This window comes from Poecile atricapillus, chromosome 4 (assembly GCF_030490865.1).
Source record: "Poecile atricapillus isolate bPoeAtr1 chromosome 4, bPoeAtr1.hap1, whole genome shotgun sequence".
In the NCBI taxonomy this organism is placed as follows: Eukaryota; Metazoa; Chordata; class Aves; order Passeriformes; family Paridae; genus Poecile; species Poecile atricapillus.
The window spans coordinates 50,989,752-51,016,455 of NC_081252.1; the positions used below are offsets into that span (position 1 = coordinate 50,989,752).

Below are 26,704 nucleotides of genomic sequence, written 5' to 3' on the forward strand. Positions count from 1 at the left end.
ATCACACATTAAGATCATGACAGAGTAAAAATTACCAAAGGGCTAAGGTTTTTTATAATTACCAGAGTACATTTCCTCTCTGCTTTTGAGTTGGGGCTTGAATATTCTAAAATGGCAGCAAAGTTTTCCCAACTGAGGGATTCCAGTTTTTGAATTATGCTCTCTCTGGAAGGTGGAGTTAAAGTGCTTTTTCTGTTTTTGCATGCTTTATTCCAGAGCCAGAAAGATCAGGGGCAGACAGTGTTACCTGCTCTATCTGTATGGTTTTCACTGTGGAGTGCACTTTTTGTACTACTGTTGCAAATAAATGCTTGCATTGTATGGCACTATAAATGCTGTACATCAGCCAAACATGGGCACAACTGATTGCAGCTCCCTCCCATGCCTTTGCTCCCTCTCTGCCCTGCCCCAGGTCTCAGAATTCCCTAACTGTGGGGTTTATAGAAGCTGGAAGTGTGTTAGGGAGGAAGATACTGTACTTCTACACACCTCCCTTTTGGAAGGGACGTTGCTGGGGGAAAACTAAAAGTCATTTGCAAATGGAAGCTTTTGTGGTTCCCATACTGAACAGACTCTGGGAATCCATACGTAAGGATACCAGCTGTGAACAGGAACTTGTGTATCTGTACAGCAGTTCTCTACCTCCAAAATGGTTAAAAAATAAATAAAAATAAATATATAATTGTCAAAAGCAAAGGTGAATTCAGAAATGAATATATAATTGCTGTGGATGAGAGGAAATAGATATTCATTGTGATAAAATATTTTTTCCAAAAATCATGATGAATTAAACAAATTTGGATCAGTCGGCTAAAAAGCATGGAACAGAATTTTCTCTCATGGCTTCTGAGGGGCTTGGACAGGTTTTATATAACAAGACCACAAATGATACTGAGTAATCACAGATCTTGCATTTCTAGACACTCTTCCTTCCCTCTGAATTGCAATGCCCTCTGTGACTGCATGGCAGCAACCACCTTCTGCATTAGTGGTATCCATGCTGAATTTTGTTGCAAACCTGTCTCGCTTACCTTTTCCATAAATCTGATCTCTACCTACCTTCACCCTCCTTCTCAATTTTTTGTCTCAATGTGAATTTCACTTTGATATGTCTTTCTCATGAGGAAGCATGTTTTTGTCTTTGCAGCATTTTGTGAAGAGAGTGAGCTTGAATGTGCCAACCATGAATGTGTGCCACGTGAACTCTGGTGTGATGGGCAGGCAGACTGTAGTGACAGTTCAGATGAATGGGACTGTGGTAAGTTTCTGCCGCAAAGTGGTGTTTGGGTGATGGTAGCAATCACTGGTGATTTAATTCAGAATACAGTGGTGGACAGGTGCTCCCTCATTTAGCAAAGAGAAGACTAGTGTGAGGTTAGGAAAGCATGCAAGGAAGTGGGCAAAAGAAAAAGAAAAAGCTCGGTGTGCAGTGTCACAGTGCAAAAATGTACAAAAAGTGATATAGCAAGAAAATGTGTAGATGATGTGTGTAATCTGGAAAGTATTGTGGATAGTGGTGAGATTAAGAAGACATCGAGATTTGGAAGGACCTTTTGAGAATCTTTTTTGCATGTGATAAAAGCAGTTCCTGAACTTTTATATACAGATACTGACAGAAGAAATGGTGATGGTCTTTCTATCTAGATTTATCTAACTAGATTTAGGCTATAAAAATTAAGGCCATCAGCAACGCATGTAAATCTGTGCTGGTGAATTAGAAGTATTCTGGTTTATTCTTACCCTCTTGATGCCTTTGCTGTTCAGTGTCTCATGCACTCTTAGCAAGGTTCTGATAACCACATTTGCATTGGTTTTAGATTGCATAGCTATTCAGCATGTAAAGCTAGAAGTGCCAGCAACTTGGAAGAACCTTGAATTAGTTGCATGTTTTCAGTTTCCATCTGTAAAACTATTTGAAATAATACTGAAGTTTTCTTCCTTTTTCCTTTCCAGTTACACTGTCTAAAAACACAAATTCCTTGATGCTCCTGACTGTTCACAGATCAGCTGCTGCTAACCATGTTTGTGCTGATGAGTGGCAAGAAGACTTAAGCCAACTGGCCTGCAATCAGATGGGTTTAGGGTAAGGTCAGTAGTTTGTAGCTTTGATGAATTTCTTAGGACAACTGGAGTGCTGGAATTAGATGTGAGCTATCATTGATCACTGCAATGTTACACTGCTGTGGAAATGGTTCACAGAGAAAAGAGGTAATGAAATTTTGTAAATTATGGCAGGAACAGAATTTCACTAAAATCTAGGCACTTTCACCACTTTATAAATGTTGTATGATTCTTATTATAAGAGTGTGTTGAAAAGATAATGGTGTTTTTCCAAGTCTCAGTACTTGAACTCAGTTATTACTGAGGCTCAGAATTTTTTGGCAGTGTAATACTCTGTTTCTTCCTAAAGAATTAAAGCTTAGGAAGCTAAAGGACTTAGGAAATACAGAAAAAATAATCTTCTCTTATTCACATTCTGAAATACTGTTAGATGTATTTAACTTGGGCATCTCTGAACAACAAATTGTTAAAGAGAGAGTTGCTCTGTGGAACTCAGAAAGAGAAACAGCTTCTAAGTGTCTTAATGCATGCACACTAAATTGTGGAATAATTGATGCAAAATATAACTGTTGGATTAAAAACAAGTTCAGCTGCTCTGATATTCACAGCTATCTCTTACTAGTAAGAGGCAAATTTGATGGTATATAAGGCTATCTTTTGCCAGTGTCTGATACCCAAATTGAATTAAGAAGTGTTTTTTTCTTTTTTGCTTTTCTCCACAACACATACTGACATGCATGTTCTTTGTACCTTTCTCAAAGTACACAGGAGGATAAAGACCCTGAATGAGGGAGTCTGCACTTAATGTAATCTGTATGGTCTTGCACTGCAGGGATACTTGACATCCGTTCTAACAGATGCCCTGAATTGAAGACCACCTGTAAATAGACTGCCTGCCATCCTAACGCACAACAATTTTATACTTCTCTATCTAGTTTAGAGTATCTAAATAATTGCATTATCTTTATGCTTTAGCTTGATACAGCATCCTAATAAAGCTTTATAGAATCATAGAATATACTGAGTTGGAAGGGACCCATCAGTATCATTGAGTCCAGCTCCTGTCCCTGCACAGGACACCCCAACAATCACACCTTGTGCCTGAGAACATTGTCCAAATGCTTCTTGAACTCAGACAGGCTTGATGCTGTGACCACTTCCCTGGGGAGCCTGTTCAGTGCCCAACCATTTCTGGGTGAAAAACCTTTCGCTGTTACCTAACCTAAACTTCCCCTGACACTTCATACCGTTCCCTTGAGTCCTGTCACTGGGCACAAGATTGAAGAGATCAGTGTCTGCCTCTCTGCTTACCCTCCTGAGGGAACTAAGTGACCTCAGACACTCCTCATACAGCTTCCCTTCCAGTCCCTCCCCCATCCTCATGACCATCTTTTGGATGTTCTTTAATAGTTTAATGTCGTTCTTACACTGTGGCACCCCAAACTGCCTCCAGCACTCAAAGTGAGGCCACCTCAGGACAGGGTTGGTCCTCCTGGCTGCCAGGGCACTGCTGCCTTGTGTTCACCTTGCCATTGGTCTGAACATAAAATTTGCTTCTCTTTCCCATGATGCTTGCTTCTGGGAAAATGAAAAGGTATTAATCTATCACTACTACACCTTCCTGCTTCTTCGCTGATGCTTGCTAACAGGTGTTCTCAATCCTACACTTCTAAGAAACGTAAGAGACAAAAATGATTCTTAAATCTCACAAGTCCATTTTCTGAGGTACTTTGTCATGATATTCAGTTGAAGAAACCTCCTTTCATATACTTGGAAGTCCACATTCTTTGTTGATGAAATGGTGATCGTAAAAGCATGGTCTGCTCAGCTCTGAAGTTTGATAAAGGCAGTACTGGAGTTGTTCTGTCATTCTGTGAAAATATAGTGGAATAATTTGCCTTGCTTAGCTGCACTAGGATTATATAGCAAATATAATAAACTTAAAGAGCTTATAGTCAGCAGAATACAGGGGAATTTTACTTCACCTGCTTGTTCTGGTCTAGTATCCTGTAAAATCTATGCAGCTGTCTACCGAGTTACTTGTTTTTAAAAATCCACTGTTATGTCTTCCTGTGACTGCTGCTCCTTTTCTTGGAGGCTGTGTTACTGGTGGTCCACAGAAACCAGTAGCTCCTTTTCCTTCCTTCCTCTGCTGTAGCATCTACTGTGTGTGCGTATTTATGAAAGGGACAAGCAAGTCTGTGGTTGCTGCCTGGCCTTTTGTCTTTCCTGGTACTTTTTCACTCAATGTCTTTGGTCTAAAGATTTTGAATATTTGACAACTGAGCAGTCAAGCTACTAGACAAACAATCTCTTGTTTTTACATAATCTAAATTATGTTTTTTTATTACTCTATAACTATTTCTGCAAGCAGAATAATGGAAGCTCAGCTTAATGTTTTATTTGCTTAAAGAATGTGACAGAAACAAAACCCAGAATCCTTCTGTCATACCCATGTAAACCCAGGAAATTTGAACTTCTGAATGAAATTTTATTTCCTCCAAGAATAAGCATGACATTTAATGGAACAAACTCTATGCCAAAGGGGAAATATTTGAGCTCAGTAATTCAATCTAGATTTCTAGACCCATTCAACAAAATGTAACATACTCTTAACCTATCTTGAATTGATTTATGTTTTCCATAGCCACAATGTTCTATTAATCCTGTAGATAATGTAGAAACATAGCAATTTTTTACATTTCATTTAATTTTTTAAGAATTGCAACTAATAACTCATTAGTGAAATTTACTCAATATAAAGCTTTGGTAGATGTGGAAGGCTGTTCTAGTAAATTGGAGCAATGATAAACCAATGTTAAAATATGTAGACTTCATTCAGTGTATTAGACTTGTTCTAGATTAATATCTGATGGATTATTTCTCATCTTTCATGTACATATGTAGTTTAAAATATAATTATTTGGATAAGGCTGTTTTTGAAGCAATTCCAGCCTTATAATTCCTGAAAAATTGTGACAATTTCTTCAAACAGTCATTAAGCATGTGGTCAGTCCCCTCATATAACACTTTCTACTTCCATTATTGGATATTTTCTTTTTTTTTTAAGTAAAATGGTAATTCTTATTAATAATTTTATTATCTCAAACAGTCTTGGAGATGTCTGAATGTGCTTCTGGGTAATTCGCCATAGGTGGCCATACTTGACCTACAGAGGTCTCTTCCAAGCCCAACCATTCTGTGCTTGACTAAAAGAAAGATACATGAATATTACCAAAGAAGGAAATGTTCTTATTCTAGTGATTGGTCACAAATCGTTTTCAAACTATTTTATGCTGTAACATGTACATTATAAACCTACTACCCACTTTTTTCTTTCATTGTTTATCCACAGGCTTCCAGATTCAAATTTACTCCATTTAACACTAAGCAGATACTTAATCTCTGCATTGAAAATTTATTCTGAAATCTGCAAGTTGAAGTGTTCTGGGTTTGGTTTTTTTTACTTATATATTGAAACTAAAACAGTGTAGATTTAGACTAGACAAAAGGAATATATTTTTCACAATGAGGATGTGAAACACTGGAACAGGTTACCCAGAGAAATGGTAGACACCCCATTCCTGGAAATACTCAAGGTCAGGTTGTATGGGACTCTGAGCAACCTATTCTAAAATTTAATGACGTGACTTGAGACATTGGGAGGGGAAAGGACTGCAAGAAGCACAGCATCTTTTATTAGAAAAGCTTTCAGGCAAATAGGTCTTCCTTTTGCTCTTTCTGCTATGTAATTCAGGAAAGTCTTGTATGACCTCCACACCCTCTCCTCAACTCTTGCCAAGCATCCTAATGAAAGACATCCTCTCATATAAACCCTGTGTCGTTAAACAGACAGGCGTCCTTTCAAAGGGAATCTTAGCTCATGAAATGATGTCAGTGTTAGCTTTAGATATAAAAAGTAAGCTCAATGAGAAAAATGTCTATGAGACTATGGCTCTCAAATTCTGTTAGAGATGAGAGAAGAAATTAGTAATAGGAGAATAAATATGTTACATACCTTGAAAAAACAAGCACAAATTACACTATGGGAAAATTTCTCAGTGAATAATAATTCTGTAAAGGATGATGCTGAACAAAGAAACAACTGATTTTCTTCAAATTCAGTGAATAGTTTCATTACAGGGGGAAAAAAGGTTGAAAAATCAAGTTATTTCAAAATTTTGAAATTAAACCACTAAAATTTTGTTTCAAAACAACATTTTTCTCTGAAATACACCCTTTGTATTTTTACAATCAAAAGCTAATTGACTTTAAATGAAGGACTTTACATTTAATTTGAAGTTCAATTAATATTTCCAGCTAAGAAAATCTAGATTTTATTTTAAGCTTTAACTTTAGATGTTCCCATCTTTTTTAACTTTAGCTCCAAAATTATACTTTATGAAATCTATAATTTTCAGACTGAGAGAACAGAGTGTTGTGGTTTAGTGCCAGCCAGCAGCTCAGCCCTGCACAGCTGCTTGCTCACTCCTCCAGCTGGGAGAGGGAAGACAATCCAGAAGAGTAGAAGTAGGAAGGCTCATGGGTTGGGATAAAGAGAGTTTAATAGGTAAAGCAAAAGCCATGCACACAAGCACAGCAAAACAAGAAATTTATTCAGCACTTCCATGGGCAGGAAACTATTAAGCCATCTCCAGGAAAACAGGGTCCTTCACCTGTGATGATGACTTGGAAAGACGAAGGCCATCACTCCAAACATCTCCCCCCAGGTTCCTTCTCCTTCCTCCCCCTTGGCATACAGGATGTGAAGCTGTGTGATGTGGAATGTCCCTTTGGAGAGGTGGGGTCAGCTCTCCTGGCTGTGGCCTCTACTGAGTCCTTGTCACCCCCAGTTCCATCGCTGCTTGAGTGGGGTGAGAAGCAGAAAAGGCTTTGACTCTGACAAGCCCTGCTCAGCAAGAATGAAATCAGCCCTCTGTTATCAACACTGTTTTCAGCACAAATCTGAAACACAACCCCATACTAGCTGTGAAGAAAATTAACTCTATCCCAGCCAAAACCAGCATGCATAAAGCAAGAAAGTAAAATTTTTTTTTCAGTATAATTATGATTTAACTCACTCTTCATAGGTTTGACTAGTTTATCAGCTGATAGGACAGAGATTTTGAAACCTGAAAATATCATAGTGATTACCAACTTTCTATAAAAAAAAAAGAAGAATAATTTAATCATACAGGATTATTTTTCTATCATGCAGTGAATACTCTGAATTTCTATTTTCTATGCTTCAATATTTTTTCACTTTAAAATTTCAGATATCACTAATTTTAATGCTGCTAAAATCAAGGTTTTGATCTGTTACTTCATATTCTATGGCACAGCTGTGGCTTTAGAGAATTCTGCTATTAAAATTATAGAATTTAGAATTATAGAATTTTAGAATTAAAATAATTTAGAAATGCTATAATTTTTTCCATTTGGCAGTCAAGGTTTAATAAAATAGTTTATTGAGTCTATCAAGCAATAACTATACTGAGGAAGTGGATATATGAACATATCTCTTGGTGAACCATTCTAACACTCAAATACTTGTTAGGTTGCTGCAGATGAACAGGTTTGACATTATCAACAGTGATTTGTTCTGTTTTGCAAAGCAGGCAACTTGGACTTAGAGATACTCTGAAGTTTTATTAACAAGACCTAGACTGCTCTTTACTGTTAAATTTTGATGGATTTCTAATGACAAGAATGTAAGAAAATATTTTTTTCTATTACCTCTTTTTTACATGTGAAGATTTTTTTTTTTGGCATTTTGGGAGGCCAAGAAACTGTTGAAACAGTATCAATGTGTGCCTTACAGTAAATGCCACCAGAAGGTTCTTGCTGTTCCTGATTCCAGTTCTGCTTTTTGTTGGGAAATACAGTGTGGCAGTCATACGTAGGCTGGCCTGGCTTCTCAGGGTGATTTCATTCTTCTAATTGTCTATCTGCCACTCGTGGCTTTGCCATATCATTCAGACTTGTATCATTAGAATAAACAGATATGTTAGGGCCTCTTCATCTTTATAACTGTAACATAGAAACCTATCAGAAGTTCTATCAATGTCTTTCATTTGTTTCAGAGGACCATCCAAAACAGAAATTGTAATAGACAATGACCAAATGCAGGACCAAAAATGGCTGAATCTGCACTCAGACTGGAAGAATAAAAATGCATCCACTTTACATGCACTTCTAGTGAATGGGTAAGTAGCAGGTAAAAAAAGACCAATTTCACTGCTGTGGGTGGTCACTTATCAATGCAGGATGACAAACTCTTTGGTAAGCTCTTTTTATCCATGTTGTCTGTGTATAAATCCCAGCACATACTCATGTAAGTTGTTAAGATACACTCTACAATTATTTTAGTGTCTACAGCCACTGCAGTCTCTTTTGAGACTATTTTGTGAATCCTCAGGAGCCCTTTGTGGTAGAATAAGAGCATTTGAGTGATACAGAGGTATCCCTGTATCACTCTCCAGGTGCCCTTGAAGCACCTGGACCAAACACCTTTGTTAAATCTCCGCTGATCAAGAAAGTCCAACAAGTAGTATGTAGCAAAATCTGCAGTGACATCTTACATCCTCTGCAGCCCGTGTAGTCTGGATTCATTAATTTGGAGCAACCACAGCTTCTTCAGTTTAGTTCAGTAGGGTTCCTTAGCTCTGGCTTCAGATGATTCCTTTTAATTAACCCAAGTAAAGAGGTAGTTACTAATGAGAAGCCAGGATCTCATGGCTGAGACATTCAAAGTGTGACTTTGAAGAGCCAGTGAACTAGAAATCCAGGCCAAAACTGTGAGAGCCACCTATTCCCCATTGGCAACTGCATTCTTCAAAAAGAGATTCATGGTTTCCCTATTCTCTTTGAAATGCCCAAGAGCTTTCAGAATATCCTTCTTCCATAGAAAATCCTTTTGTTTCACAGGAAAAGGTTGTCTTGGGTAACTGCAGAGATAGAATATGTGTGAAGACAAAAATATAAGGAAGAAATCCACTTTTCTTTTGCTTGGCTCCATTATTTTATATAAAGTTTCACCTAGTGGCAGAATACTAAAAAGATTGTGCCTGCAAGGACCTAAGTTTGCTTTCTTACATCTCAATTTTGTACCTTTTTTGTTTTACATTAGTATTTTCCCAATTCCTTTAAGTTAATTTATAGTTCCTCATCTAGAAGGGCCATTACTGAACGGTGCCTGATACTTGAAAGTTGTCTTTTTAACTCTTTGATTTTCCTTTTTCACTGTCTTTTCCCTCTAGCCTAACAGTATCTAAATGCTTTTCTCCAGAGTAATACAAGAATAAACACCTTGGGTTGTGACCAGATGCAAAGGTACAATCATATTCTGTTCAGTCACTAAAGTGCAAAGCAGAAATTTCAAGGTACTTTTTGACATTTTTGAAAGACGTCTGCTAGGAAACTTATGAAGTAATGGATCTGGAGCCTCTGAGTTACAAATTCAAGTCTCAAAAAATTTAGTTTTGCCCAAAGTGCAAGCTAAAGGAGGGAAAGCATCAGTAATGAGGTTTATTGTTAAATATAATTGCATAAATGAAAGTTACATGTAGGAAACAGATGTTTCAGTCCCCATGAATTCAGAAGATGGCTAAGAAGAAGTGAGAAGCTAAGGGGGAAGGGTGCATGAAGGGTGAGGCTGAATACACCTGAGCCCTGCAATCTAGGTGTATTCATCTGGATCAGCTGTAGCATGGAAAAGGTTTGTGCTGTGGAGTATGTTGTATTTTTAAAGGAGTTGCCAGGCTTCTGGATTAATGGGAACTTGGCCAAGAACTAACAAATACACCACTAAATCGTAAAGTTTTGATAGGAGGGAATGGCACAGTGCAGGCAATGCACACATAAAAGCTTAAAGTTTTCTCTTTAGAGCTGGCTGTATGGTAAGTCAAAGAAACAAGAGTAAAACATGAGCATGGCTGGTCTCAGTTATATTCCATATATTTTCTTCACCTGTCAAAATCGTGCACAAAATTTTATTTCCTGAAATTGGTTGCCTATCTCTACTATCTCTAGAAAAATAATTTTATGACCTGGGTTTTCAGGAAGAGAAATATACTGGATTTCATGGTTTATGAATGAAGTATATGTAATGTAAGGGACAAAGATTTGGTTAAATTCCAGATTCAAGGTAATCTGGTGGGCTGGCTGACACTGTTGTTTTGCCCACATTAGTATCTATGACATGTAATGCAGCCTCTTTTTAGGCAGTTGCAGTTTTAAAGACACTTCCTACCTGCTGGGATTAAAGTCTGCAAAGAATTATCTGGCAAAGAAATTACCTGTGTATCCAGTCCAGTGTAGCTCTACACCTGCTCAGAAAAGCATGTACACAGTAGGAATGAAAAAATTGTGGAAATAAAAAGGTAGTCAACTAGCTGTGCAACAGTGCTTGCTGATTTAACTGTGATTTCTCCTCCCTTGACAAAAAAAAAAAAATTAAAAAATCAGTTCTTCCCTCTCTTATCTCAAGATTTTCAACAGAAAGTGTAAGTTTTTGTTGTTCTAATAGCTACTTATGCAGACTTCCTGTATTCTTTTAAAATAGCTAAACTCTTAGGGCATGAAAGATCATCAGTTATCAAAGGCATTTCAAAGAAAATCCTGTCCTTTGACTGTAAGGAAAAGGAGACTGGCAATCTGCTTTCAGGTGCCGTAAATAAGAACTTGACAGACTGTGCATCCCAGCTGACCTCAGAGCTGGATCCGTGCCTGAGGAACAAGGTAGTCTGCAAAATATGTAACACCTACTCATGATAAGCATTGTAAAGCTGAACTAATATTTTGAATTATCTTCAGGCAGATGCTGGGAGCCATGGATGATCTGGCATAGGAAGCTCCTTGAGTTTCTTTTTACAGTTTGAGGGAATTTTTAACAGCTGGATTACAGCAATGAATACAATACCTGTGCTGATTTTCAAATTACCAAAATTAATCAATTAATGAGATTTCCACCATGTTTTGTTTCAATATTTAGGCAGACGTGTCAAAGCAGAAGCAAAGTGGCTCTCTTTTGCACTAAAGAAGGTAAGAGAGAAGTGCTTATAAAATAGATATTTTTCAAAATGTGTTAAATCACTTTAAAAAATGCAGATGTTTAGTGTGGATTCATTCTGAAATTTTTACTAGACCTCTGCAACATCCAATTTTGCAGTGGGTTTATTTTTCCCTGCTCTACTCAGTTTCACCAACTTTTCTTATATTTTAACTAGGATGCTGTGTGTTAAGGTAGCCCATTCCTGATACCACAAAAGGAATTTTGTCAGCAGTTAGGTTTCAAAAAGTAATTTGATAAAACTTCCTGCTGAAAATATCCTTAACCAGCAGAGTGGTTAGCAGACTATCTGCCTGGGAGTTGAAGCTGTGATCTGTTTGTTAAGTTCAAGGGGACAGAAGAACCTGATGTAGAAAGTTAGGGACCAAGTTTGTTGGCACAGCAGGTTGTGCAATTTTAAGTGGTTTGAAAATGCAGAAATTCTTCATCAGTAATAAAACCATGTATGGTAGACAAGGAGAGCTTTCCTAAAAACACTTGAACTATGAAGTAGCTTGAGTCAGGGAAAAGGAATTACAAGACGGGAGCTAAATGTGGGAAACTAATCAAAACATTTGCTACTCTTCAGAGAAAGGAGAAAGCTCAAAAGAGCTTTCAGAAAGCTTGTTGAAGGTATTTTGTTCTGACATATCTTGCTTACTCTATAAAGTTAAATGGACACAGTAAGAATTCCAAGGTACAAATAACCATTGCTCCAGTTTATTTCTTCACTAAATTCCCAGACACATGCAACGGTAGCATATCCTCCCTTGGGACTAGTTGTAGAGTTCTTTAGTTCTCTAAATTAGACTGAGTATAAACAGGATAAATAACAAGCCTGCCATCTTTCAAATCCAGAAAATAAAGTGAAACATTAGTGAAGGATTATTTTAGAGTAGTAACTGGCAGGTGGTAATCTGGTGTAATTTCCAGTGGAAATAGCTTGTAAAGTATAATGGGCAAAGTACTAGAATGTCTTCAGATCTTTAAATATTCTCCCTTAGTAATTTCTGCAGGCAAAGTGAGTTTTCTGCTGTGTAGCTGAGTAAACAGCATGACATTAACCTCACGCCTGACTTAAGAAAAATCTTATTATTGCTGAGCAGATCTTCCAGAGGCAAGTCTTCTGGATAATACAAAGTAGACCTAACATGTTGATAGCTAGAAGGAAAAAGACATCAGGAAACCTCCTGAGTGAAAGGAAGTCAAGATTCCAAACTTGGCTGGGTTAATGTTTCAGGCTGATCCAAGCAGAATTAATAACCGGAGAGCAAAACTAAAGGAGTGCAAAAAGCAGTGTTTGATAGCGATTGCCCCATTTACGGTGCCGTTTAGCGTACCTTCCCGAGTGCTGGCACCGCGCTGTGCCCAGCTGTCCCGCACAAGGTGCGGTTTGCGCTGCCGACTAACGCGCTGCTCTTCCCGCAGACTGCGGCCGCCGCCCCGCTGCCCGCATGAGCAAGAGGATCCTCGGCGGCAGGACCAGCCGGCCGGGCCGCTGGCCCTGGCAGTGCTCCCTGCAGAGCGAGCCCAGCGGACACATCTGCGGCTGCGTTCTCATTGCCAAGAGATGGGTCCTGACGGTAGCGCACTGCTTTGAAGGGTGAGAGGGCTCATGCATTATATTGTTCATATGAGCTTGCAGGTGTGAATGACCAAGTCCTTCCCCCTCTACCAAACACACTGGGTGTAGGTGAAGGCCTTTGCAGAATGGCCAGTCACAGAGCTTTAGGAGAATAAAAGAGAAAGTGAAAAGGTACACGCCGGCATCAGGTTAGGTTTTCGCGTGTTTTATTATTCACTGCTGGCATCTTAACTGAAGAAAGCTAAATGAAGGTGCCCTGAATTTCAGCAGGAAACAGGAAAAAAAAAAAAAAGAAGACCAAAGCACTAATTCTATAGCTGTCATACAACTGCCACGGGTTTAAAAATCAGCCGCTGTACCAGCATAGAAAAGACCCTGAGAAGATGCCGTGGCTACTGGTAAAAACGAAAAACTGAGTATTCACTCATAGTGCAAATGACATATTGAACTTTTTAATTTGAAGCCTTTTCTTTTTATACAGTCCACCTTTTTATTAAGATTGCAATCATGAACAAGTCAGTATTAACAACTGCCTCCTGGTCTCAGAGGCAGTAGTGGAGGGACAGTCTGGGGTGTAGAGCATGTTCACATGTCTTAGCAATTGTTTTGATCATTGCCAGCTTTTTGGTGCAAACCGGTATTTCTTTTTGAGGAAACACAAATTTCACAGGGAGGTTTATTACCTCATTTCTTTTGTCTTGTACCAAAGTTTTAAAATTGTGTTTCTAAAGAAAATTTAAACAAGTGTTTTCTGCTGTAGTTAGCGGGTACTTCTCTGGCATATAGTTGCTTAATCATGCTTTAAACTGGTGCTTGCTCACTGGAAATTATTTTAAACTGGACTAAACAGTTTAAACTTTGTGTTTAAGCCAGCAGAAATTCTACGTTAAGCAAGATTCTCTTGAACTGGTATTTCTTTATAGTGTTAGTCATTCCCTTTTTCAGTAAAAATTTACATTTTGTCTTTGTATTTCTGAAAAACTTGAGTTCTTTTGTGTTTGTCCTTCTAAGCTAAGTGTAATAAACCTGTATAATACAAACAAGAATACTGTATTTTATCAGATTTTGGGTCCAGAAGGAATTTCACTTCTTTCTCCATCTATTTTTAAATATACTGCTGGAATATTTCCTATATATTGTGAAGTATATATTGGAAAATATATATTGGTTGGAAGAACACTTTCTAGTGATCTAAAATAAAGGGTGGGACAGAGGTTGATCCTTCAGCAATACTGGACTGCTATCGAGTTTCCAGGATAAGATTCCTCTCATTACTGAAAGATAAGCAAAGCAGCTGTCACATTATAAAGTAAAAATTCTCCCAGTTTTGTCAAATGCAGAAAAAGTGCCACTGCATTTTGGAGCTGTTCATTTACCCCTCATGTAGAGCTGCATAATATCCCTGTGAGCTCAGAGTATAACTTGTTAAAAGTTTCTTTCACATTTATATTCTAGAGACCTTAAAGTACTAAGATATTCTGGTCTAATAATTGATTGAGAAGTTATATGAACTTTTTTCTCTTCAGCCTTTCTGAATAGCTTGGGGGGTTGTATGCAGAAGCCTGAAATCTTGAAATTCTTCATTTGTAAGAAGAGCTTATTTTTGTAAGCTTAATGTATCATCTGCAGTACCATTCTTGATGTCACAATTATTTTTTTTTTATATAAAGCATTAAAAAAATTTCCCAAACCAACCAGATAAGACAATAATATAAAGATATTTTGAAGTGCTCTGGTCCTTTGTACAAAATGCTCCATTTTGTGAAACTCATATGAAGTTTGGAATCCAAAGCATGAGGAGCATATAAAAATAACACGAATAGCCATAGATACTTGTTGAGAGCTAGATCAGAAATTAAAAAAAAAAGAGAAAGAGCTGCATTAAACATCGTGTTGTTTGTGACTTTTCTTATTATAGTCCCCAAAGTTTTGTCAAGATAATTTGGAAATACATTACATTAAAGCATCCAAAACCTTTAAAGATTTATTTTTTTTTTTACATGTAGGTCAATGCATTCTGGCTGACTGCTTATTTCTCTAGGCAATGCTATTTTACAATGGTCATAAGCACAACAGAGTATTAATATTCTCAGCACTTAATTTCTGTAGCTTTATGGAACAGCTCACGCATTGATCATGATGCTAAAATGATCATTATAGTCTGAAAAGCCAGAATTTTCATCCAAGTCTTAAGATAAACATAGTCTTGATTTAGCAACTGAATCTTTTTACAAATTACAAGAATTACAATCCTGTTGAGCACTATTAAAGAGCTGAAATTTTGCATGCTTTTAGTCATACTGCTTTGAATAAGCTTCAGTCCTGTCAAAGGTGCTTAGTTACATGGAGTTGTCTCTCAGCAGTTGTGAAGAATTGTGACTGCTTTGGAGAGCTTTTAGCATCACAGACTAATTAAAAACCATGAAGTACCCGTAGCATATCCCGTGACCAGTTAAGCTCAAGAGATTACAGCCTAGAAGCCTTTCATAAAATCTGTGCTTTTCTGATGTGTCTCAACAGGCAATAGTTCAGTGCTCCCCCCGTATCATATGTATCGTTGCTTTGTGGTCTTCTGTTTACCAAGAATCTCAAAAAAATTTAAGAATCAAAGTAACCTTTGATCTTAGGCATAGAAAGTATACTTGGCACAGACAGAATGCTGAATAAATAAGAGACTTTTCCCATGGCTATCATAAAATATTTAATTTACACAATAGAATTGCTTCTTTGAGACTACTTACGGATTTCAGAGAGACTTCACTGCTGTCAGCAGCAGATTACTGAACAACATTCTTATCCCAGCAAAATTTGTATGTGCCCACCACTGAGCATGTGAGCAACTAATGCTGGGAAGGATCCAAGGGATGACTCTGACAGCCTTTAATACAGCACCTAATACATGGTTACATATCTTGTGATGGAGTGAGCTTTAATGTGTTTGATTACAAGCAGGAGGGAAATGGAAAGAATTGACTTCTGTTGCTTGGATGTTTGCTGTAATGAATAATGCATAAATATTTGTTTTCTTCTTGTAGTATTTGTATGCTTTGCTCAGTGCAGTGTGCAAAAAGGGGAAAAAAATCTTGCATAATTTAGCTTAAAAGAAAGACCTTGAATGAAATTTCACTTTTTTTTTTTTTCCCCCTTTTTTTTTCTTTTTTACAAAGGAGAGAAAATGCAGCTGTTTGGAAAGTAGTGCTTGGGATTAGCAATCTTGATCATCCATCAAGTTTCATGCAGACCCGACTAGTGAGGACCATCATCCTCCACCCACGCTACAACAGAGCAGTTGTAGACTATGATATCAGCATCGTGGAACTAGATGAGGATATCAACGAGACAAGCTATGTGAGACCTGTCTGCCTGCCCAGCAAAGACCAGTTGGTTCAGCCAGACACCTACTGCTACATCACAGGCTGGGGACATATGGGCAACAAAAGTAAGATGAATATTTCTGTGACTTTTGAAAAACATGTGAGGCTTTTGCTGAGTGAAACAAATAAGTGATACTGTTACAAACTTTTACTCATTGATACTATTACTGGATCTTAGTAAACACTAGTGTAACTACTCTTGAAGGGATCAAGCTGTGACTATAGCCTAGCTTTTTCACGCAGCAGCCTCAATTTATGCTCCTCAATACTTACTTAGACACTGGCTTGATTTTTAAAAATGTTTAGAATCTGGAAACTTCTATCAAGAAAGTCCCCCACATCAGTTATGATTTACTTATCTAAGTTGCATTCAGAATGGTATTGCAAAGGTATCACATCATCAATAGTGGGGAAACACTTGCAGCTCAGTGAAAGCTGGAGGCACTAGAAGTACTGGCATATAGACTGGAGGAACCAGGGTTAAGATTCTTTTTGTACTTGTGACATGATTTATTCCATAATTACAAGTGTTGTTTTTGTATCTCTCAACAGAACATTAGTGTATTTTCTTGTTTTGGGGCTGCCACAATCATTGACAAGAACTGTTGGGTTATGTAAATCTTTGTTCAGGCAAAATGATTCTGCATTAATAGTATGCAAATTAGCCTGGCCCCAACAACTCTAGTGCACTAGCCATTGTGTTTCTCCTTTTGCTATTATTATAACAATTAAATTGAACACATGAATGGTAAGCTGTTTACTAGCATCTCTACCCATCTAAAAATATCTCTATAGGATGTCAGGAAAAAAACTCCCAACAGAATTTTTTTGCAGCACTGGTAAATGGAAAATGTTGTTTTGTTCTCTAGTGTGGTCAGTGTTGATTTTAAAGGTTTTATGCTAGGAAGCATCAAAAACCACCATGGCTACATAGCATTTAATACTGCATACCCTAGGTTGAACAACTTTGATTAGAATTTGAATTCAGTCAGTTGCTTAGACTAGGAAGAAGTCTTCTACTGTCTCTCAAACATATTACAATAATTTCATTAAGTTCAAATTCTGATTTCCTGGTACATTCTGTAAGTCAAATTTACCCAAACATAACCAAAATGTCTGTGATTATTATGAAGTTTTACCATGACAGACACCAAGAAACGGGGAGGTCCTGCCCTGGAACAATGAATCAAGCCTGTTGTCCACCTCTCTCACGTTACTGTTTACCTGCCACGACTGCCCCCATCTTAGAAGTCACAAACTGCATCATGTCAAGGTGCGAATGCTCAATAAACAGCAAATGTCACAGCAGTCCCCACGTGCTTAGTCCTTCTCCAGAATGCAACACATAGTGCTCCTTACATTTAATACATATACAGAGAGCAGTATTTATAATGTATGCCAGTGGAAATGTTTGTCATACCTGATGGAGTCATACTAGCTAATTGTGAATTTGTGTATAGTAAAAACTTAATTCTGTTTTTCAGTGCCCTTCAAGCTTCAAGAAGGAGAGGTTCGCATAATTTCCTTAGAACAATGCCAGTCGTATTTTGACATGAAAATCATCACCAGCAGGATGCTGTGTGCTGGCTATGAATCTGGCACCGTGGACTCTTGCATGGTAGGATTCTCTGTAAGGATAAAGTGTCAGCAAAAAAACCTGCTATTAAAAATCAAATATGATGTTAATTAGTTGTAGCATACTTTACCTGTTCTAGAAATGACAACTGTCTACATACTTTAATCCAACTTCTACTGTTACTATTATTAATTTACTATTTATTCTTTTACTGTTACTATTATTGTTAATATCGGTGTAAAAAACTTATCTTCACAATAATGAGATACTGCTTGAAGACTGTAGGGTTTATCTGTATTAGTTAAATTTTTTAACTGTATGAGCCTTTGGCAGGTAGTCTTTTGTACAAATGTAATGGGTAATAAATACTGGTAATGCCGTGTGTGGCTACACAGTTCAGCAGAGCGGCTGATTTTTACAGCTGAGTTATTTGCTAAAGGCAAATAATGTAGGAACTGTGATACAGTTTTAACCATGAGTGCTGACCACGTATATAATAGACTGTTTTTAACTTTCCTGTTGCAGGGTGACAGTGGAGGACCGCTTGTGTGTGAGCATACTGCAGGGCGCTGGACCTTGTTTGGTTTAACATCTTGGGGCTCAGTCTGCTTTTCCAAGGTTTTGGGACCTGGAGTTTACAGTAACGTGTCACATTTTATTGAGTGGATTGAAAGACAAATATACATCCACACCTTTCTGCTAAACTAACTCCAGATGGCAAGAACTGTGCTGACAGACTAAAGAAAAAAAGGAATCCGCCCTTCAACGCTGAAGGTTTTGCAGTCCAGAAACTCTGGGAAAAGCAGTTTCAAGCTCTATCTATTCATGGTGTGGAGCTATGGAATATGCAGTGTGTGTTACCGGTAAATCCTCTGCTCATGAATATACTTTGTGGTAGAATTAATAATCCTTTTGACTTTTCTTTTAACTATTGTGGTGCTATTCCAAACACTGCAAAAAGCTTAAAAGAAAAGAATCAACCACTTTCTGCCTTTCAGCTATTAAAACTAAGCTGTAGCACAGACTAGAAAAACTTTTTAAAATAACCTATTTTAATACTATTAAATTAGTAGCACATGCATTTTCACTCCTTCCAATGAGGAAGGAACTTTGTGCATTCATATGGCACTACAGGACATATATTCAAAAGGACAACTCTTGATAGGGCCATACCACATGCTGGAGGGTGTGAGTTTGTACATCCATGTGGCACAGGACACATCAAAGCACATGTGCAGGTCTCCAAAGGTGTTACCATATGCTCCTTTCGTGCTTGAGCTAATGCCTTTTGTCCCTCAGACTGGTTAATTTGAATGGGCATAACCCTGTACTGTCCTGATTCCACGGCTTCTGTTCCCAGAGCCAGAACCGGTAGGTCAAAAGACCCAAACAACCAGTGGAGGCACTGGAGACCAAAGCTTTTACTGTTCAGACTCTTTGGACAGCCTCTAGCACTTCACCTTCTGAAACTTCCAATGCCCTGATGTATTTATCAAACCTGTTCCCCACTGGCTTTCCTCCCTGCTTTGTATAATGTGTTCAGCATACTGATGCACTGACCATCTCCAGCCCTCTGAAAATGTAAGAGGGTTGGCTATACCACTGCAATGGTTTCCCCTCCTAGAGTCAGCTAGTTTGGACATCTTGTAAGAGACAGAAAATGCAGATTTAAAATGAAAAAGCTGCAGAATGGGCACTGTCTCAAATATCGGGGAACTGGTTAATTGTTATAGGTCTCTTCTTGTACCTTGCATTTAAAGTTTAATTTTGACTAGCAAGATAAAATGGGAAAAAGAAAAAAAGCAGAAAGGAAATGAGTGATAGAAGGCTTGGGATTCCAGCTTCTGTTCAAATGAGTTTTAGAAATAGAAGAAGAAAAGTACAACAGCTTCACCAGCAAAGGCTGAAGGAGCTCAGCTCAGGTGCTTGGTAGCCAGATGTGGAGTGCTTTGTGCAGTAGTAAGACAATATGCCTTAAGTCCAAGAGAATCTGGCTGGAAAAGATTATGATAAAAAACAGGAGCTTGGCACCTTTTTATGGTGGCTAGAGGGAAACTGTGTCCTATGAACTGTTGTAGATGATGTCCTGCATAGCTATCAGCTTTTAGGAGGCCAGAACGGGACGAGTCAGGAATCTGAGGATTACAGGAAAAATTCCACTGGGGAACAATGCATTTAAAATTTGTGTTTTCAGTGCTGTGCATAGGCCCCTGTGAATGCAGGCTACGGCACATCATAACCCTCTCTGCTACCTCTGGCATGGCCCCATGACAGCATGGCAGGGCCATGTCAATAGCATGACTGCCACATGTGGAAACGTGCATTAAAAGACCTAACACATGGACATTTCAGGTACTACTAATCATGTTGCAACTCATCTACATAGATCTATTGCTTTCATGAAGGTTTATCTCTTATCTCTGTATCTTCTCCTTAAGTATTGCTAACATTAGAACATTAGTCACACTAGACTGCACTGTAGACATGAATATTAATAAATACTCAATATTTATGTTACAGATTCTGAAATTATTTAAGCGATTATTGAATCACTGGTTCATGCTCAGAAAAAAACTCTTTGAGGCTTTGGTAGGTTTGATTGTTGTTTTTTATGACTTTTAATATCTTAAGGATATGACACTTAAATACTCTTCCCCCAGCTATAAATGAGAGAAGGCAGCTCTGCCAGTGTTTATCTAGTCCAAGTAGATTACAGCTGAAGCTGGTTATTGATGCCCTTGCCTTAAGGATATGGAGGCTGGAGCTCTCATTCCTCAGCCTCTCACTCCCAGCTTTCCTCTGGGGCTGGGATCTCTGCAGCTGTAGGGCAGAAAAGTTCAGAGTCCTGGAGGTGGTTATCAAGAGTACCCCGAGGAGGTGGTCCAGCAGTTGTTAGAGCCAGCTGGCTGGTGTCAGACAGGTTGTGGCCAGGTCTGTTTTCCAAAGAGGTGCTGCTGCAGAATGAATAGCCCAGCCTGGCTTATCTCCACTAGATACTGTAGTTAGAAGCTTTGAATTTTGTAAAGCACCAGAGCACGTAAAATTATTCATGTAGATATTAGCATTACCAAATGATAACATGTAACTACACATTTTAATTAACTAATTAATTTAATTAGGCATTTGGCCTACCACCAGTTTCCAAGCAGTCCCTCCCAGGAAATGAGAAAGAGTGTTTCTTAAACATAAGGTCCAGCCCCATCCTATATGGCATCAGTCCAAAGAAATTCCAGGCCGAACCCCATCCCAGATGGCTTTAGGAGGGAGCACTTGGGTCTTACCCTTTCCCACAACTGTGTCTGACACAACATTCCATGTAAAGAGGAAATTTGTAATTTTATAAATGTATTTTTATACTGTTTTTTTATGTATACACAGGAAATAGGCAAACATGTTCCTCCTTCCACTGTATCAAGCTTTTTCCTGTGTGCTGACATAATGGCTATGATCACACTTACGTTGTTTGTCTCACAGGTGTAGTGTCACTGTAAGGTAACATTTGTTGGTTTTGCTTCTACCACAGCTGTATCTCCAAATGTAAGCAATGCCACTCAGTCAAGCCAACGTGTTTCTTTCTAGTTGTACTAATAAAAATTTACAATTGTTTTCAAAATAACTTCTCTGTTGTCTCTGAAAAATGTTCTCTGTCTCTGAAAATAGGTTTTAATCTTTAGAGAGACTAAATGATAATATGGAGGTATTAAGTTATAACTTTAGCAATAATGCCTAAAAACAGCCTTCAAGAGACATTTTTAAATCCTTAGCTACTTTTTTTAGCAGCCCTGTTAGAACTGCAATACTTGCAGAGATTCTGGCACTACTACCACTGTACAACTTTTAGTTTCTTCTGTGTGTGTGCTTCCAATACAGAACATTACCATGAATACTGCTGCCAGCAATTACTCTGGACTTTGAAATCTGAAAGACTAAAGACAAATCTGCAATCAAATCTGCAATCTGAACACATTTTGTTCTATACTTTTGCTCTGGAATGCAATTAAATGACAAATCCCTTTTTACCTTGCACACAAAATTTCAATAACATGTACACATGCTGAAATCAAAATACTAAGCAGACAGAAGCTTAAAACAGTTAAAATTTACCCTTCTGCTGCAATAAGGAAGCCAGGACCATGAGGGCAAGAGTAATATAACCAGAATAAAACAGGAACAAATTATAAAAAACCCACACTGAAATTCAGCTGTGGGAACGCTGTTAAGACAGTCACATTCAGAAGTTGCCCATTAGCCTCGGCCAAGAGCCAGGGCTGGTGGGAGCAGTGGGTTCTCTGTGTTAACTGGTCCTCAGCCAGTCCTCAACCTTGTGCTTCGGCCAGTGGGGCTGTGGAAAAAACAGCTCAGGCTAAACATCAGCTCAAAATGTGCTCCAAGTACAGACCAAAGCTCACTGTGCTGCCAAAATACTTTGCAAAGGCTGTGGCTGACTGCTACCTGCAAATGTTTAGCAGAGGTGTGGTTGCTGTGAAAGAAAAAAAAATTAAAACATGTACTTTCTTTTGTAAATCAAATACTGCACATCAAAATCGAGTTAAGGCTGTTCTGGAGGTAGCTACAAAGTTTGGGGCTGTTGAAGGTGGTTATTTTGCTTTGTTTTAAAATTAAAGAAGTGTAAATGCTGTGCTTCGTTTCATGACATGTGGAAGGTACCTGTGAGATGCTCTTAAAAGGTTATTTCAAAATGGAAGTGTCAGATCATGCTGTGCCTAAGTGCGGGAGTGCAGAAGCAAGCAGGTGATTGCGATGTTTTCAGTGCTAAAAAACAAAATAAAGGGAATATTGAACTGTTGAGAAGCACAGGGAGTGCAATTTGTTACCACCCTTCATTTGGCACTACTTTAGTTATGGCCAATTAACTTTTTGAAGCTTTTATTAAAGACTCACTACCCTCATCTCCCAGACTCACTACCCTCATCTCCCCTTCAGTAAAAGACAGCAAGCACTCACAGCAAACGCCCTCAGATATTTCTGCTGTTTGTCCACCACAAAAAATAAACAAATCCAACCCCAAAACCATAATACCAAAAAAACTAACAGTCAAATAAAAAAAAAACCCAAACAACCAAACCCCAAAGCAAGCTTCACCCAACAAATAATTCAGATTATCACCCAGACTACTTGTTGAAATCCTCTAATAAAACACAACATGTAGAGGACAATTTTAAGCAATATGTAGTACCAATATGCAATACACACATACACACACACGTTATTTTGCACCACTTCAAGCGGCACAAAAGCACTTACAATCTCAGCAGACAGGAACAGTGTCCTGAAAGCCTCACCACACTAATTTGTGAGTAATGGAGTTATGAGGCTTGTAAAGAATCACATAATAGCAATTTAAATGTCCCAGAGGCATCATGCAGCTGATCTTGGGTCTAACAGATGACTCTCACCCATGCTTCCTCACTCAGTTATTTTGATGCCATGGCTTAGTCAGAAGGTTTTGGAAGATCTTACTCTGAATACTTACAGCTTTTGTATGAAAAAAAAATGCAAACTAAATGATCATCTACCTTTCAAATCTTCTGGTAGGTTCTGCTTCTGCAGCAGAGGCAAAAAGAGGGCGTGTCACAGGCTGGTGTTGTCCCCAAACTCTTTTTCACAGTAACAGGCAGGGACACAGCTGAGGCCTACACTCCCTCAGGTCACTGGAAGTGCTGGAGCTCCTCCATGCAAGTTCAGCACAACTCAGTCATAGAGTTAGAGACTTGTAGAACATGGACCAATCTCCTCTCAGTGGCCACAAGTACAGAGAGGCCATGGATTTAAAGTACAGAAAAAATTACAGGTCAGGTAATGAAAACAAAAACAATATTTGACTTTGAGGGCAGCAAAGTACTGCCTATTTCTCTGGAGCTCTTTACAGCAGGATAACATCCACTAGGGAAGGACATGGGTAGAACTCAGCCTGCCTTGAGGCTGTGGAGCAATATAGATGATTTCACTCCATCCCAGTAACTCTGTTTCTATATGATTCTGCCTTGGTACCATCTTGTCCCCCTGCACAACTTGCTGACTGTTTTGCAACCTTGCAGCGCCCATTTCTTGTCTAGAAAGCTGAGATGTTTTACTTGGGAAATCTGGAGTATGCTCATGGCAAGGTGCCTCCACACAGCAAGAACGATGTTCGAGACAAACATCTGAAAAAGTAACTCAGATCAACACCATCTCTTGGAATTTGAATGTCTGCCATCACTTCAAAGGTCTCCACTAACTTTATGTTACAACTTACAAAAAAAATTTTGTCATATGTTGGAGCCAAATTTTAAAAAAAAGAAATTCAGAAATGGCTGTGATCACTTTCTCCTTCTACTACTTTTCTTCTACAGGCTAAACAAAAAGTATATTTTCTCTTTTTCTCATCACTAACACTATGGTTAGAGTCAGCCCTGATTACATTCTACCTTTTGAACACAGAGCTGTTTTAAACATTTGGTAACATGTGGTGACCGGCATTTGAATGAACTCAGCATGCCCTCAATATCTACCCTGTGCAGGAGCAGCTGTCCAGACCTCACAGCGTTTGTTTAAATTCTTTCAGAGATCTTAAAAGATGAGGAATATGTAATGTGGATCATTGATGTGGAAAGCTCATGGTTCAATTAAAAAGCACAGCCCTTGCCCAAAACATGGTGCCTAAAAACACACAAATCTTGGCAATTTGAAAGCAAAAACTTTTAGAAAGTAACAAAACCAAAAAATGGGCTCAGCACTAATAATTCATTAGAAGCTACAGTTTGAGGAAATTGTTTATTTCAACAGGTGCTAGTGAACACAAACAGATTTCCTAAATTCTTCTCTAAATTGTCCATGTAACATTTGGGAAGGGAAGTAAAAAGGAGACAATATTTTAGAGAGTCTGGAATCTAGAAGTTTCCACATGCACCTCAGCCACTTTTTGTGCAGTGTGTGAGCAGTGGGAAACTGGCAGCGGACAGGACTCATCTATCTTGGAGACAGATGAGCAACAGCACTCAAATGTGAGACATGCTATGCATTATTCCTTCTTCTGAGCAGCCTTTAGAGACACTTAAGCTGATTATTATAAAAGTCTGGAGGAATGTAAAAACACCTGAGAGTGAAGAAGAGTGATGTTATCAGCTAGAAGCTGCTATTTGTAAGGGAAGACCTGAAGACAGACTGGAGCTCCTCACTGCTGCTGGCAGACAATTTTTCAGTACAGGCATGAGGTAGTTTAAAGGAAAGACAGCCAGCCAACATCTGAATTGAGTGAGGTGGGAAAGAAGTCCATTTGGTGGCAGATAACATGAAATGGCACATGGAGTCAAAATGGAGTGATACAGCAGGAGGATGAACTGTCATGGAAAACAAAAGGCTGCACTTAGGATTTGCTCTTTATGTGAGGAGAAAGGCGAGGGAGACACATTACATGTGTCTCATTTATGGTTCTCTCTTATGGTTAAAATGGTGTTTGTCCATCAATGAGATGGCCCATGCAATAGCCAGGTGAACAACTGGACCACAGTGGTTACATAAATTACTGTCTACACACACTACAACAAGTAATAAAAAGTCTTGAAAGAAGCCAAACAGTAACACCACATCCAACTCTGCTGCTTACTTCATACTTCAGCAAGTGGTGAATCCCAGGGCATGCTAGGGTTCTAGGGCAGCAGTGTAAGGGAGCAGGCTGACTTAGCTCAACTGGATTCTGCAAATCCACTTTCATGCAATGTGTCCATAACACCACGAGATGTTATGCAATGTTGAATACAAGAAATAAGCAGTATGCAAAGTCTACTCTGTGAAGAAATATAAAAAATAATACACACATTTAGACCTTGAACATCTTAATAAATTATGGATAACTCTTAGAAACAAAAAGGCTTTTAAGGAAATGTGTTCATCATCTACCTAGGCTGAAGAAAACAAAACCACAGCATGACAAAAATCAGCAGTTATTACTTCTGTGTTTAACCAGCTAGCATTCCAACTTTGTAAAATACAGTAAAACATCTTCACACAAAACAGAACTCAAAACTGCTTTGTGTGCTAGAGAGACAGCACTGCTGCCCTTTTCAGAAGTACACACAGAGACTTTGGGGCATGAACTATTACCACCAAATGTAACTATTAGTTTTCTTTGATAAATTCAGTCTTTTCAGAGTTCAAGACAGTTGTTCCCCCAGACTCATCCTGAATGTCTGGTAAGAAGGAGGTGTTCTTTACTAACCCATCTCTTGAACAGGTCTGAAAAGGTGTTTTAAATGCTGGCAAAACACTGTCAGTGCTTTCTTCCTCTGATACAGCACCTGCAGCTGAGCTGTAAGGAGCAGAAGTAGGTTGGAGCTCCACTCTATCATTCACATTGCACTCATATTTCCATCTCTTAATTGCTTTCCTCTGCTCCTCAGGGGACAGTCTCACAAGGCACTTGGCTCTCAACACCGGAGATGGAAACAATGTTCCTTGGAGAACTCTTATCAAATATCTACAAAATAAACAGAGTTATAAATAAGCTGCTTAAAAGATACCCAAAACTATTCCCAGTGACTAAAGGAAACCAAACACCATTCAAGTAACCCTGAAGCCTAGTTCCTGGACTGGAAACTAGATGATCCTTAAGGTCTCTTCCAACCCAGGCCATTCTATGATTCTGTGATATTAGAACTGACTTAACTGGCAACATAGGTTGGATTTAATCACAGATTTTTGCAGTGAATTTTTCAGAATTCAACAGGGCATTCAACATCTGTTCCTCTATGAGACAACTCCATTAAACCTCCAGTGAAAGCCCAAATCTCACTCCCTCATGCTAGAATCTGCAGATGACACCCTGGCTTCACAATGCCCCTGAGTGAAGGCTTTTCAGCACCATACAAAGGATCATATCAGAAATAAACATGGAAAAAAACATACATGTGACAGCAATAGTACCATAATAGGCACTTCTGCTTCAAATCACTGAAGCAGAAAAGCTGAAATTAGCCACAACAGTTATAAATCTTCTAAGGTATTGACATAGGGAGAGTACATATAGCTTAAAGGAATTTTTAAATTGTTTGCCTTTAATT

The 26,704-nt window shown here is 38.5% G+C and overlaps 2 protein-coding genes across 4 annotated transcripts in view; one reads left to right on the forward strand and one right to left on the reverse strand.

Moving 5' to 3' along the window:
* The window catches only part of CORIN (corin, serine peptidase), a 115,567-nt gene extending 97,015 nt beyond the window's left edge, over nt 1-18,552 (forward strand). For all 3 annotated transcript variants that reach the window (XM_058837993.1, XM_058837994.1, XM_058837995.1), the window contains exons 15-22: nt 1,148-1,258; nt 1,954-2,083; nt 8,145-8,267; nt 11,054-11,103; nt 12,539-12,713; nt 15,863-16,134; nt 17,554-17,687; nt 18,171-18,552. In XM_058837993.1, the coding sequence (XP_058693976.1) occupies nt 1,148-1,258; nt 1,954-2,083; nt 8,145-8,267; nt 11,054-11,103; nt 12,539-12,713; nt 15,863-16,134; nt 17,554-17,687; nt 18,171-18,353 (1,178 nt within the window). In that variant the 3' untranslated portion in view covers nt 18,354-18,552. The remainder of the gene's footprint in view (nt 1-1,147; nt 1,259-1,953; nt 2,084-8,144; nt 8,268-11,053; nt 11,104-12,538; nt 12,714-15,862; nt 16,135-17,553; nt 17,688-18,170) is intronic.
* Nucleotides 18,553-18,699: 147 nt separating this feature from the next.
* Nucleotides 18,700-26,704, reverse strand: part of ATP10D (ATPase phospholipid transporting 10D (putative)) — a 47,077-nt gene continuing 39,072 nt past the window's right edge. Inside the window, exon 23 of the mRNA XM_058837992.1 lies at nt 18,700-26,121. Coding sequence (XP_058693975.1) covers nt 25,764-26,121 — 358 coding nt within the window. The 3' untranslated portion in view covers nt 18,700-25,763. The remainder of the gene's footprint in view (nt 26,122-26,704) is intronic.